The sequence below is a fragment of the Chiloscyllium plagiosum genome, unplaced genomic scaffold (assembly GCF_037043375.1).
Source record: "Chiloscyllium plagiosum isolate Xiang-an unplaced genomic scaffold, Cpla_swu_hap1 HiC_scaffold_35, whole genome shotgun sequence".
NCBI classification, from domain to species: Eukaryota; Metazoa; Chordata; class Chondrichthyes; order Orectolobiformes; family Hemiscylliidae; genus Chiloscyllium; species Chiloscyllium plagiosum.
The window spans coordinates 41559237-41573509 of NW_028270173.1; the positions used below are offsets into that span (position 1 = coordinate 41559237).

The following is a 14273-nucleotide window of genomic DNA, read 5'->3' on the forward strand; positions in this document are numbered from 1 at the left end:
ATGAGTGATTTGGAGATATCTCGGAGTGTGGGTAGAGGTGGTGGTGAGGTAACTGGGACGGTGATAGGTAGATGCGGGTGGGGGCTGACAGTGATAGGGTGGAGCCGTCAGGTGCAAAGGAAGATGGACAGGGAGGATAGTTCAAGAGTGCGATGCCAAGTTGAAGGGTTAGACCTGGGATGACGTTGGGGAGGGGAGATGAGGAAACTGGTGAAGTTGACGTTGATGCTGCATGGTTGGTGGATCACAATGCAGAAGATGAGGTGTTTTTCTTCCAGGAGTTGGGTGTCTTGGATTTGGCAATGGGGGCCCAGTACTTGCATGTCATTTGCTGAGTGCCGGGTTGTGTGAGTGTGGGGTGGTGGTGAAGTGGTCAGCTGATTGGGGTTGGTTGGTGCTTGTGCCCCAGGGGTATCCCCTGAAACGTTTTCATTGCAGTGGTGGTAATTTACTTTGTTTCCCGACTGCAGCAGCCTCCATCAGTTTTCACAGCCGTTGACGTCACACCACGAAAGACTTGTTTTGTATTGTACTTTGTTTCGTTCCCCCATAATATTTTATTGTCATGAGGAGCTCTGTCAAGAGGTGAGAATTGATGGCGCCTTTGGGCTCTGTTTCAACATTTCACTCAAACATGATAGTTACATTATACATGGATTTGACTGGAAAATATGTAGTGTTACGTTGTGATAATAAAGGGATAAAAATCGTTAACATAATTGCCCTTAAACCATCTGCGATCTGTTAATTTATTTTGACTTTCTCCCTTAACAAACCTGACATTTAACCTGGTCAGATTTAAACAATTGTACTACCGAATTTCGAGTGCAAATATAAAAATAAATTTCTTCAAAATATAGCACCCTCAAGCATTTTCGGAATGTGCATTCTTCTGTAAAATACAACTGCTTAAGCTACAGAAGCAAACACCGCTGGGTTTCATCTGTATGTTCAAAAATATCAGCTAATTGCATTTCTTGTCCAAAGCATGTGTTTTCACTTGAGATTTCTGCGAAGCATAAAAGAGCCAAGAATTTGAAAACAAGAGATCTGCATTGTCAGAAGACAGAGAAGTACATTCTCTCTGAAAATGGGAAATCCAATAATCATACAGATAGAAAGCATTTATTACCCCATTCTTGCAATAGTTGGTGTTCCAGGTAAGTGGTTAACCTTAATTAATTATTATTATGGTCACCTTTTAAGTGAATTACAAACCCTTCTGTGGTTGAGATGCTCAGTTCTATTTTGTATGACATGATATTAATTTGTATCATCAAGGAAACACTGTCGACTCTCCATTTCTCTCTCATGTTGCCAATTGAGTCATTTGAATTGCAAGACAACTTATGCAGGAGCTTGAAAGAATCTGTGTTTAAATGCCTTTGTAGGGATATATTTGCATTAATGAAACGGTGGCTTCTGTGTGTTTAAACTGTAAGATGTTCCAAGAACTCTGATTGCCTGTCCATTGAAAGAGTGATAATTAACAACAAAGGTACGCATTTGCAGAAAACAATGATCGACCTGTATCAATAATTATGCTCTTGTGGTGAACACAGGAGGGAAAAAACACAGTCCTGCTGTAAGTATTCTTCCAGCACAGAAATGAGCTCTGAAAGCTCATTTTCTTTCATTTCATTCTTACGATATCTAATTCTACAATATGACAGGATGCCTGCTACAACATTTTGTCCATAAATCCATTATCAATGTGTGAATAACTATCTTAAGTCTAAGTCACGAGATTTGCTGAAACTCAATTTGTTCAGTTATCAAACTTATGCATTTCTTAATTCTTCTTTTTTGCAAGTATAATTAATGAACATACCTGGCCCGTCCCAAAACTGTGTGCCAACAAATAACTCATCATCCTGCCTTGGAAATACTTCCATGTCACTGGATCAATATCCTGAAACTCACTGGCTGGTGCCATTTCGATCTACCGACACTAAACGAATTTTAGCACTCCAAGAAGGCAAAATTTAAAGGAATTTAGATATGGGCAAGAATGCTGACACAGGCAGCAATTCCCATATGTGCTTTTCAATAAATATGCAAACAATCAGTTATTAAATGCTGTAAGAAAGGGCGACTCATAACTATTCAATGATTTGAGAAACAGTGTCTTTGATAACTTTAAAAAAATCTCTGACTACTGCAATGATTTCTGTGACACTAATCTATGCCAAACCATTTCAACTGGCTATCGACACCAAAAACTGTGATGTCGAACAACGTTATACCTAAGGGCAAGGTGGGGATAAAATGGCCTGTCAGTTACATTTCTTGTATGCTAAATTTGTAACAATAAACATTTAATTGCGGAGAAAGAGTCTTTGAGTCTGCTATTGATGCTGTATATCATCCAGTGTATTAATTTAAAATGCATCAGTAAATAGCTTCATGCGCGTTTTATTTTTTTTCTTTTCTGTCATGATTTCATAACAAGAATTTCCGACTTTTTCATTGAATATTAATTTTTTCAACATACGAAGAGATGATGATCCCTACCAGATAAACAATTGATATTAATAGGTAGAAAAATGGATTTCCTGACCTAAATGAACCCTTGTGAGAGAATGATGAGTTATGAATGTTATATAATATATTATAGAGTATGGCTACCTTCAGAATGATTTATCCATTAAAAGTAATAGTTTGGTGATTAAAAATGGAAATGCTATATATAAATTAAAATGTTTCTTCAAGTTTTCTAATTTTTTTACGAAACTGCACAGAATAAGTATGACATAAAATGGTTCACAAAGTCACTGGTATTATCGATTTGTCTTATAATATTGGTTAAAAGGGAAGGAAATCATAGTTATACTTTATATTTCACTGGGTGTTGACAAGTTCCTTGAATATATTCTAAATATATTTGAATTCTGTGCACACAATTTATCTCAGAGGACTAACAATAACGGCAGAAGAATGCTAAAATGAGATTTTACAGACTGTTCATTGAAACAAGAAACAGAAGCCCGTTCTTTCAGAAAAGGAGGACTATCTCGAATGAGCATAAGTGGTCTGGTGCCCTTCAGTGCATTGTACAAATTCTCTTAGATAAAAAAAATCCGAAGTCTCAGGGGTGATGTCAGCCTTGCAATTTCAAAACCAACTTGCTATCTAGATGAGTCATCATTAGCTTTCAGGTATCAGAGTGGAACATCAGACAGACATAATCAACAGGAGATGTCAACCATTCCATCCTCCGAACCTGCTACATTTTTGAATGATCTTGACAGATGTGATTCCTGTTTGAATTCCACAATCCTAAAAATAACTGAAATTATTTGATCTACTTACTTATCATCTGCAAGTTACATTCAATGAGCTCCTTTGCGTTCATTTCGAACTTCCCTTTACAACGCTCGACAGGCCCTTCAGCCATCGATGAGCTGACCTGTGGAAGCAATCCGAAGCCTTTCTATCTGACACTATTCCATTTTCATTCATATGTCTATTCAATGAGCATTTAATTCCCGTAAATTTGGCGATTCTGATGCTGGTGCAGGCAGTGCGCTCCACGCCCTTACTATTCTTTGACTACAGAAACTACCTCTGACATCCTGTCCTCTATCTATCACCCTTCAAATTAAAGCTATGTCATTTCGTGCTCGGCACTCGAAGAGGAGAGCTCGAAATACACATAACCACCAAAAAGACAGCATTCCTGTTCTAGCGTAATGACATCAAAGCTATAATATCCTGTCTTCCATTACTTAAGTCCTTGATGTGCTCAGTACAAATTTGACATCCCAGCATAGATTTCTACAGGACCTCCCTTGTCATATCCACCAATTCGATAAATACCAACTTATGTATTAACTCTGTTTTTGGCCAGCTAGCCAATCTGCTATGAATGTAATTATGTTATCACTTATAACACAGACTTTTATTTTTAACAAGAGAGTTTCTTGTTGCAGCTTATCAAATATATCATGTAAAATCCAATTCCTTGAGCTCGTGAATACAATTGAATGCATGAGATTAAAACACCCATGCCAATAACATTTAAGCAGTGTTATTAATCTGTTAGCATTAAGGGAAATTAACGACAGTGCAGAGCCTTGAGTGAGAGCAACATTTCACGAAAGATACCAGAAACGTGCAATCTCCGATTCTATGGAAGTATTGTAACTTATAATCATTGCAATTTTGCGAAGTACGTTGGTAATCAATCTTTAATCTCAACTTCTAATTCTCATTTATCTCTGGCACCAAAAAATACTGAAGACCCTTCTGCAGCTCCTGTGTCTTTACATATAACTGTATTCTTACCATTGATAGCTCCTATGCAATCTCTCTTCATAACTAATATTTTTCTGCCAATAAAAATATCCCAGTAAACCTCATCTGCGGCATTCCAGTGGAATCCTATCATCCTATAATGCGGGCTGCAGAAATCTTGGAAAGCATTTTATTCTTGACTCATCAGGTATATTGCCAGACTGTGCAGAGAACTTTAGAATTTTTAAGTTTGTTGAGTCCAAACACTATCAAGTGAAAATCTAGTTTAATATTTCAGCGTTGTTAGTGTATACTTGATTTATTTTCATTATGGTATTGATGTTGAATAATGTCAATGTTTGACCAGCATAATTCTTCAAATGGATAGCTTAAGTGCATTCAGTCCAATGCGAGCTGCACATGCTTTTTCATTCAAAGTAAATATCGATTGATTTTTTTTCTTTGTACAATCGTAGTTAACACATAGTTCTGTACTTGTTTGCAGCTAACATTGTAACAATTGTGATTCTTTCCCGTGGACATTGCAATCTCTCCAAATGCATCACCCAGTACTTAGTTGCCATGGCAGTGGCGGATTTATCTGTAATGGTATTCAACATTATATTGTATGAGATTAAGGATTCGTATTTTCCATATTCGTTCTTTAACTACACACCAATTTGCTGCCTGAACATTGCCCTGATTATGGCGTCAATTGATTGTTCTGTCTGGTTAACTGTCGCATTCACCTTCGATCGATTTGTGGCGATTTGTTGTCAAAAGCTGCGAACCACGTACTGTACCATTAAAACAACAACTGTGGTCATAGCAGTAGTTTGCTCTCTGAGCAGTTTACAGTCTGTTCCGGCCTATTTTGCAATTGAACCCCGGGAAATTATTGACAATCTACCATGGTCCTGCTCTGTCAAAGCGAGCTTCTATACATTACCCATATGGATGGCATATTGGTGGCTGGACACGATTTTAACTCCATTCGTCCCATTTGTTTTGGTAATATTGTTTAATGCAGTGACCATCAAGCATATTCTGCAAGCTAATAGAGTCCGACGTGCTCTCCGAGGTAAGTCTGGTGGTCAGAATTGCAATGATCCAGAAATGGAAACCCGCAGAAAGTCAATAATTATATTGCTGGCTATATCTGGCAACTTCGTAATTTTATGGATTGTAACAATGGTATCTTATGTATCTGTACAATTTACAGATGAAAAATTACTGGTGGCAGATTACAACGACCCATTTACTATTCTTGAACAATCTGGATATATACTTAGAACTTTGAGTTGTTGCACAAATACGTTTATCTACGCTGTTTCCCAGCGTAAATTCAAAGAAGAGCTTAAGAGTATGCTTAAATGTCCTTTGGCTGCAACGCCATTTTCACTTCACAGAAATCAGATGATAAAAATAAGTCATAATCTTAACAAACTCTGATGATATCAAATCGCACTTCATTATACACTGGTACCAGATTTCTGTTGGTGTGAAGTATTGACAAGACCAGTTGATAAGTGCTCTAAAAATGCTTATTCTCTTGCTTTCACCTGTGTTGTATTTTGGCTTTAAGTAAAATACAATTCTTTCCCCAAGACATTCCCAGAAAAACTATCAGAAATGTTTTGTTAACATAGGTCAGACACAGAAATGTACATCTTTTTCATTGTTCATACGCATTTGAATTAAATGTGGAATGTTGCGACATGTTCTTTTTTTCTCAGTTATAAGGTTGTTATTTCAAGCCTAAATGGGTTACTCCAGTGTATCTCCCAGATGGTATACTGCTTCCAATTCAGAGACAAGCTTCAGCATTGAATTGTCAGTATAATCCCTGGATCTACTGGCATTCATTGAAAAAATTTAAATCTGGAATTTAAATAGCAAATACCATATTGATGCTGATAATTTGTGTAAAGCCACAGTAAACAAATTGTGATAACGATGCATTATGAGAAATTCTACTTCCACTAACTTGGCCTACCTTAGGGTGGTGACTTACATATCAATTAACACATACTGTCAATAGTTTAAAAAGTAAATTCTTGAAGAGAAAACAGATATTCTGCAGATATAATTACAATGAAACAGCAACACATCAACCAAAACCTTTTCTTTCCTTTTCATTATAATTGACTATGCAGGATATGTTAAATTCTCAGGGAAAAAAAATAAATCACTTGTTGATTTGATGAACATCATTTGAGAGGAGACCTTTTCGTCGTGTAGTCGTGCCCCTACTGCTGAGTCAGTAGAATCGAATTAAATTTACACCTAGTCCAATGACATACAATGTCATGTCTGACCAGGTTGCCAACAAAATGTGTTCACTATCGTTAAAAAGTCACATGCCTCTTTGGTCACCAAATTCTTTATGTCTTGTTCATTGGAAGATTAAATAAGGAGGAAATGTAAAGGCAATTCCGGAGGTATAGTGGTATACATACTTCACCAATTTATCAGTATAAAACATCTTGAGGCGACAGACATTATGTTCCTGTAAACATACTTGGGTAACTGTTAAAACTAAACAGTTAGATCATTCCCAGCCTTCCGAAATCATTTCAGAGCTAGGGATAATTTCAAATGGCTTCATCCGCTGGGTTATCATTTATTGGACATATCAACCTCTCGTGTCAATTTCCAATGATGGGACTTCAACATTGACCCAATGCCCAACTCCAGGAACGTAAGACAATGAAAATATTCAGGCTTTCAGAAGTGTGCATCGGAACATTTCAACAGATAATTAGAAGTGGATTCTTAGGTCGCTCAGTGGGTCAAACCTTCTTATCGATTTATTAAGTAAAATGTTGCCATGTTGTGAAAATCCCCATGTCGGATTTATCACAGATACGTGTCTAATCTTTAAATTGGAGATGTTAATGAGTGATAAATTTGAAGTTGACGATTGCTGTAAAATCAAACTTCATTTTATGTCGAGTATCCATGCATTATAAGACGTTTTCTGCTGTAATATTATATGTACCTACTTCTGATGAGTCATTACATTTTCTACCTGTACCGGCGTCCTGAACATACAAAATAATAAAGATAAATTTTCTTTTATTTTGCTAATCTAATCTTACCAGTTCCTCTGAACAACCGAAGACTTTGATCAGCTCCAGTTTTATACTTTTGAATTAATACAAACCTACATAATGAACTCCTTAGAATTTAAGATTTCACATCTATTTATCTTCAGTACACTATTTTCAATGTGTCAGTGTTCAAGTGTATGGAATACTGATTATAATATAATGCTGTGATATGTGGTCTGAAGAATTATTTCAATAAGTGAGCTATAACTTCTGCCACTTTGTTTTTATCCATCCATATGTCAACACTTTTGGTTACATGTACAGAAATGTTGCAGTGCAATGAATACCAGGAATAGTATGGAAAGATTCATGAGAGTTCCACTGCAATAGATGATTCAGATAAAATTAAAGATCTACTTTCTAATAACTCGAGCAACGATGTCATCCATTGTTGACTTTATCAACAACAAGATGTTTGTCTGTAACACTGGGTTGGAACTTTGTTGATAGTGAAGCTATTGCACACACACACACGATGTTGCGGGTATGGAATAAGTTGCCAGAGCAAGTGGTAGATGCTTGTAAATTGCAATATTTAAAAGGCATCTGAATGGGTATATGAATAAGAATGGTTTAGAACGATATGGACCAAGTGCTCGCAAACACAACTACATTATGTCGGGATATCTAGGCGGCATGGACGGGTTTGACTGAAGAGTTGATATGCATTTCTCTGTTTGGTAAGTCGAATTAGTAGATACGATGAAGTCGGTATTGGCATCTACTGGATTCGGAGCAATCAAAGGGCCGAAATAATAATGCAAGGCGTTCCTGACTGTGTTGCAGTTCACTTGTCAACGAGGTTCCAGGCTTCAAATTTGATGAACGGACTTGAATTTCGACAGTTGGTAATGGGGCTTAATATTTGCATTTATTAGCCGGATGTATGGTCAAGATTTTTATGGTAACAGTAATAAAAAATGTGCATGTCTCAAATGACAACACTCTTCTTTTAGCAATATGCTCCCTGTCGCTATTTAACTGTTAGATTGGTCTATTGGTATTGCTCCAATGGGAAAATGAAATTGAGATACTCAGCACCTGGACATCCATCAATCTGATAGCATTCTTAGGAGATATCTTGGGCCTTTCAGAATTCAGAAGTCTAATCTGATTTTTGTGATAGCGTTGCGATGTTTGAAGACTGATAGAACACTAATAGAATTGCAAAATGTTTACAGTGTGAATGAAACATGTTATGGGAGGATACAGAGCTCATAACCCGCCGGTTAACAATGTTTGAACAAGTGTCGCAGCAATGGCTTATGTGCACTTGGTCAGGCAAATTGCTGATTCTTGAACATAAGTAGAGAGCAATGGTTCAAAGAATGCAATCAATACCATGCCAGCAGGCAGAACCGTTTCAAAACCTTTACTATAGTTTAAATAAACAATATCTCCCGTTCTGTTCTCATCAATATATTTTAGTTACTTTCGCAGAAAACACTTAACTTTGTGATACACGATTTGCATCGCAGCAGGTCATGCTGACTATCCTTAATCATTCCTTGCCTCTTCAAAAACATGTAAACCATTTTCAGAATCATTTCTAACAACTTACCCAGCACCGAAGTCAAACGCACAGATTTATAGCTCACAGGCTTCATCTCACTACCCTTCTTTAACAAACGCATAACATTAGCCACACTGCAGTCATTTGGCATCTCAACCATATTTATGAATGATACAAATACCTCTGAAAAGAATGCCACCACGTTACTCTAACATCCCACAAAGTCTTGGGATACAGGGGGTTTGATCCCAGAAATCTATCCATCTTTTTATTTGATAAGACTGCCGCGTTCTCTCGCTTACATGTCTTTCTTCACAGTAAACACTAGGACAAAATATTCATTTAACATTTCTCCTGTCTCTCGAATCTCAACACAAAGTCGACCTCGTTGATTTTTTAAGAGGCCCTACTTTCTCTCTGGCTCTTGTCTCGCTCTTATGTATTTGTGAAATCTGTTTGTATTATCCTCACTGGTATTTGCCAAGGCTACCGAGTATCCAGGCGTTGCATACTCAAGCTGTCACAAAGAATGCTCTGACTCTCTTTAGGAATTCCTAAGGATTCATTTAAACTTGGTTGAGGTGTAAACAGAACTGGCCATTCAATGTTGCGTGTTTCAGATGGTTTCGAAATGATAGCGAAAGATAATAAGGATGAGTAGCATCGGCATTTTTGATTAAAGAAAACATGCTGCTCCACCTTGCGAAGATATTTCTGAAAAATTGCCCAGTGACAACAAACTGTTTGAAATTACACCTAAGAAACAAATGATAATCTCGATGGGGTTTACGATAGACCTCCGAATATTCAAGGTAATTTGAGGAAGAAAGACGTGGAGAAATCTTAGATATGTTTCAGAATATCAATGTTATAATAGTCTGTGATTTTGTTTTTCAGAACAATGTCTGGGACAACCATATTATTAGGGTGGTGAAGAATTTGTTAAATGTGTTTAAGAACATTTTCTTTATCAATCTGTAAATACTCCTATAAAAACAAACAAATCTTGCACTTTTATTGTTTAATAAGACAGGGCAGGTGACTGAACTGATGGTAGGAGAAGAGGTTTGGGTCAAATGATCATGGCCTTATTTCTGTTTTTAAAAAAATGTAAAAAATACACAACGAGTGGCCTGGCTTAGACATCTCGTTATGGCTTCCTCAGAACATTCTCGTCTCGCTCAGTAGTTTGGCACACTTGCATTCTACACTGTCTGTTTCGAAGAGAAATAAAGTCTCAAACTTGCACCTCGCACCTGAATTATTCTTGTCCAGTGTTTAAACCCAATCGGGATCTAGCCTTTCAGTTTCTTTGGATCTTGGAACATTGGAAATCGGACAGGACCTTTATCATGCAGTGTCCCAAGTTAGGCTCAAGCCAATCATGCTTGATCTCGTACCTCAATTCCATTTACTTACACCGTCCTCGTATCTATTAAGGCCTTCAATATCTACAAATATTTGATCTCTGCTTTGAACGCACTCAATGAGTTTCTTCAATGAATTCCAAAGTTTCTGATTGAAGAAATACCACCTCATCTCCGTCTTCAGTGTTTTCCCTTTTAATTCGAGACACTTGTCCCTTATTGTTCATTCCACAACTCTCTCCCACCAAATCTGAGGGTCTCTCCTTGCGCATCCTCAATACACTGAGAGCTGTGTGAATTATATTCCCAGATACACAATATAGCAGCATTAGTTTCTCCTTACTGACAATATCAAGTCAACCTAAAAGCATGTTTGGTTTGTTTATCGAATGTATTGCGATTATAACTGACAACCTGTCCTGAGACTTCTCACATCGATCCGACATTTAAGAAGGCACAATAACAACTCTTCTTTCTCAGACGGCTCGGAAAGGTTAGCATATCCATGAACACCCTCACCAACATTGAAAGATGTATTATTGAAAACACGAAGGCTGAGTTCATAAAGGTCAGGAATGGCAACTGCTTTGCCTAGGACCAGAAGAGATTACAAACATTTGTGTGTACAGCCCAGATCATCATGGAGGCGAACTTTCCATCAAGCTCCTCCTTTTTCATGCCTCGTAGCTGTGGAAAGGCTGCCAACATGATCGAAAAGCAATTGTACGAACTTGTACAAGCAGTTCCATCAGACAAAAAGTACAGACGCTTGAAATCACACAGTAGAAGGTTCAGGATAACTTCATCCCGCCATTTTTTTACACCAATGCAAAGAATCCTGAATGTGAAAAAATGCTGATCTTGCTCATGCTTGTCTTGCCTAGTCTACGCTCTCTGCGCTTCAACCTGACTTAGTCTACTTTTTTCACCCTATGATCTGTAAATCCTTGCTTAATCTGCCCTGCCAACATTGTTTATAAACAAAGCTTTTAACTAATTTTAGGTGCACGTGACAATCAATCATCAACCAGTGTCACCAAGTTCCAGTGTTATCATGGATCCCAGAATGAATTATTGACTCTATTATATATGTGCTAAAACGGTGAAAATATGATTAGCAAATTGGTAGTTTTCAAATTGAAACAGCTTGAGAATTTCATTTTTTTCCCGTCTCTGTAGAATTCATCCTCTCTCCTCCTACAGTTCTTTTCAGTTATTTGGGAATTTGTTCCTTTTCTGCTGCTGGCATTATCGCCACATTCACGCTCGCAAACACCAAGGAAGAAAATAACATGTTTTCACGTACGCCTCCGCTTCTGACGCTGGACAATGACTTTGAGACATCCTGGTTCTCAACTGACTGATGGAGTACTGGCTCGTCTGAAAACTATTCCCAATAAACTATTTTAATCTATTTTCAAAGTTTGGGGATATTAATATCCTGATGAAACAAAGCTTTGATCTTACATCTGCTCAGTTTTAGCAGCTCCCGCACTCACCCGGGTACCTGAGTCAGAGCGGAACTGAACTCGCATGTGAACTGGAATTCTTTGATGAAACAGCCTTGATTTTTGAATGGGTCAAGAATGCAATAGCAGCTAACCTTTTCATCCAACACAATCTAAAGCTTGAATTTCTGTGATAACTTTCCTTTCATAGAAACAATATTCATAGACTTTTAAAACCATGATAACTTATAACTAAGATAAAAAAATTGTTTATGTGTCATCTCACGAATCCCTTGAATAATCGCCATAAACTTGATCTCATTGAGTTTTGTGTCTCCATGGACAAAGCAAGGAAAGACCATTCTCCGTGCAAGTTAGTGCGCATTTTTCTTGCCCAGATTGATTCCTTTCATACTTCTATCTTCCATCGCACAACTATGTCGAAGTAAGGTACATTTGAAAGGATTATGTCTCCCACAGAGCAACCCTATTTTGTGAGACAACGACTGTGAGTATAGGAACATTTGTGATGTTGAGGCAAATTTGTGTACCACAGAGCGAACCTCCTGTGCCAGAGAATTATGTTGAGTTGAGGAACAATTGTGATGGTGAGGTATATTAGGGAGCACTGATGGCTGTTCAGAACATGTTAAGGACAGGAAGAAAAATATTTTCCTGTAGTTGTGCATTTGTCTTTTTTTGGCAATAAGCTGAACAGTCATTGAACAAAGTGCGATTTGCTGGGTTTGGTGGACTGATTCTTGCCGACAGAACAGGCAAGTGTTCTTGCGACATCTTCACAAAACTTTTCACAATATATGATGTCTGAGTGTTAGCAGCGATAAGTACATTTCATCACCCGTCTCGTCCCCCATTTTCGACATGCAATTTTGAGGGCCACATGATATGTATTAGAGATGCTGACATTGGCCAGCATCAGATTGAATCAGCTATTGAGTTCATGAAAGATCAATGACAGTCTGTAGCTGCCCAATATAGTTCCTTATGTTTGCCCTCGAAGTATCAGATCATGAAAATCCTGCTGGGTGGGGCAACATAAAGGCGAGATTTCTTCGCCCCCTCAGAAGTATTACTGGAATCCATGATACCAGTCTCCGTAGACTTTTCCGACGTTGTCACGCAGGCTGGAGCAAACATAGCTATCGAGAGCAGTGCTCTCCACTCAGGAAGAATCTCAAGTTTCTTCCCTGGTCCATATTCGTACTGTTCATCATATCCTTTTTCACACCTTACACTTCTTCTATTTCTGCTCCAGGAGACGCGTGGCAGCAAGTCTGATACACTTACATATGCATGCTACTTCTTTCCGACTTTCCTTTACTCATCCCAATCTGTGACTAAATTTATCCTGCCTGCCCATTCGGTGACCTAAACACACTTACCAATCGGAATAGGCCTTGCTGACGACTTTCCTCTAACACAATAGCTTGCCTTTATTATTCCACGAACAAATTAGCCAAGAATGGTTCTGAAGGAGTCAAGGTGAGTGATGTGCTGACTTTCATTCAAATCCTGAATCTATTTCCACAAGAATGCTTACTCTGACAGTCTGAATAGGTTTTGCACTGACATAAAAGGCTGACATTGTCTTACTGTGCCAGATTCCTTGTGTAAATATTATTCCCTTTGTTTGGATTCAGGTTTGCTGTCCGTTAAGGGATTCATCCTTGTTTTGTTTTTGCCATGAATTGATATGGTAAAGCTATAGTAATATGAATATGTTTCCCTGATTGACGGGACAATGCTCTTAAAGGCAAGAGAAAACAAGTCAAAACGAAACTTCTGTGAGGATCTACTCAGGGTAAGAGTTATAGAGTGCGATCACAGCAAATGAAGACTGCAGCAATACAGTCTGGCCCAGTGCTTGAGCCGTACACATTCCATTGTGCACAAAATGTAATTGCTGCAGTATCATACTCACAGCTGATTGTGTCCTTCAATGTGAAATGACTGAAGGCCAGAAATAATTAGTACTCGTTGACGGTTCAGAGAGGCTAGTGCATCGAGGCATGCAAATGTTTGTACATGTGGGATGCATATGGCTGACGGTAACACATCATGCTGATAGACAGGGTCCTGGCTCATCTGAAAGCTTTGATCAACAAATATTTTTCATCCATAGTCAAAGGGCGATGATCTTCTTATCCTGATGAAACAAGAGGCTCTTAGATGTCTGTTCCGAGTTTCAAGTCTGGAAATCTTTCCTATTTCATTTGATTGGCATTCACTGTTCTCACACTCGCCAACAAACCTCAGTCAGTGCAGAACTGAGCTTGCACGTGATCTTCAAGTCTTTCATCAAGCAGTCATCAACCTTCATGACGCCAGGAACACATTAGGAGCGAATATTGTCTCTTGTTGTTACGTTTCTGACTAACTCTTGTTGTCTGATTAACTCACATGCTGAAATGCATGCTGATCGACTTTCAGATTCTAGACTACATTGTCCCATATTCCTATCATTTTGAAGTAGCGCCCACTTTTGATTTTGCACAAGCATTACTTCTACTCGACATTAACCTGAAGCTAAAAATGCACAATTATTTTGCTTACTGATCAAACATTAAAAAAGCAA

At 38.1% G+C, this 14273-nt stretch overlaps 1 protein-coding gene across 1 annotated transcript; it reads left to right on the plus strand.

The window, feature by feature from the left end:
- The first annotated feature begins 1090 nt into the window (after nucleotides 1-1090).
- On the plus strand, nucleotides 1091-5688 carry LOC148140707 (putative G protein-coupled receptor 139). The gene is made up of 2 exons (XM_087979016.1): nucleotides 1091-1160; nucleotides 4742-5688. Exons 1-2 carry the CDS (start codon nucleotides 1091-1093, stop codon nucleotides 5686-5688), a joined length of 1017 nt encoding a protein of 338 aa, XP_087835142.1.
- Nucleotides 5689-14273: the final 8585 nt, after the last annotated feature.

Bases quoted from the DNA above. Each gene is read 5' to 3' on its own strand.
- LOC148140707 (XM_087979016.1), top strand. From the start codon at position 1,091: ATGGGAAATCCAATAATCATACAGATAGAAAGCATTTATTACCCCATT. The intron at 1,161-4,741 runs GTAAGTGGTTAA...ACTTGTTTGCAG, and splicing joins TGCAATAGTTGGTGTTCCAG to CTAACATTGTAACAATTGTG.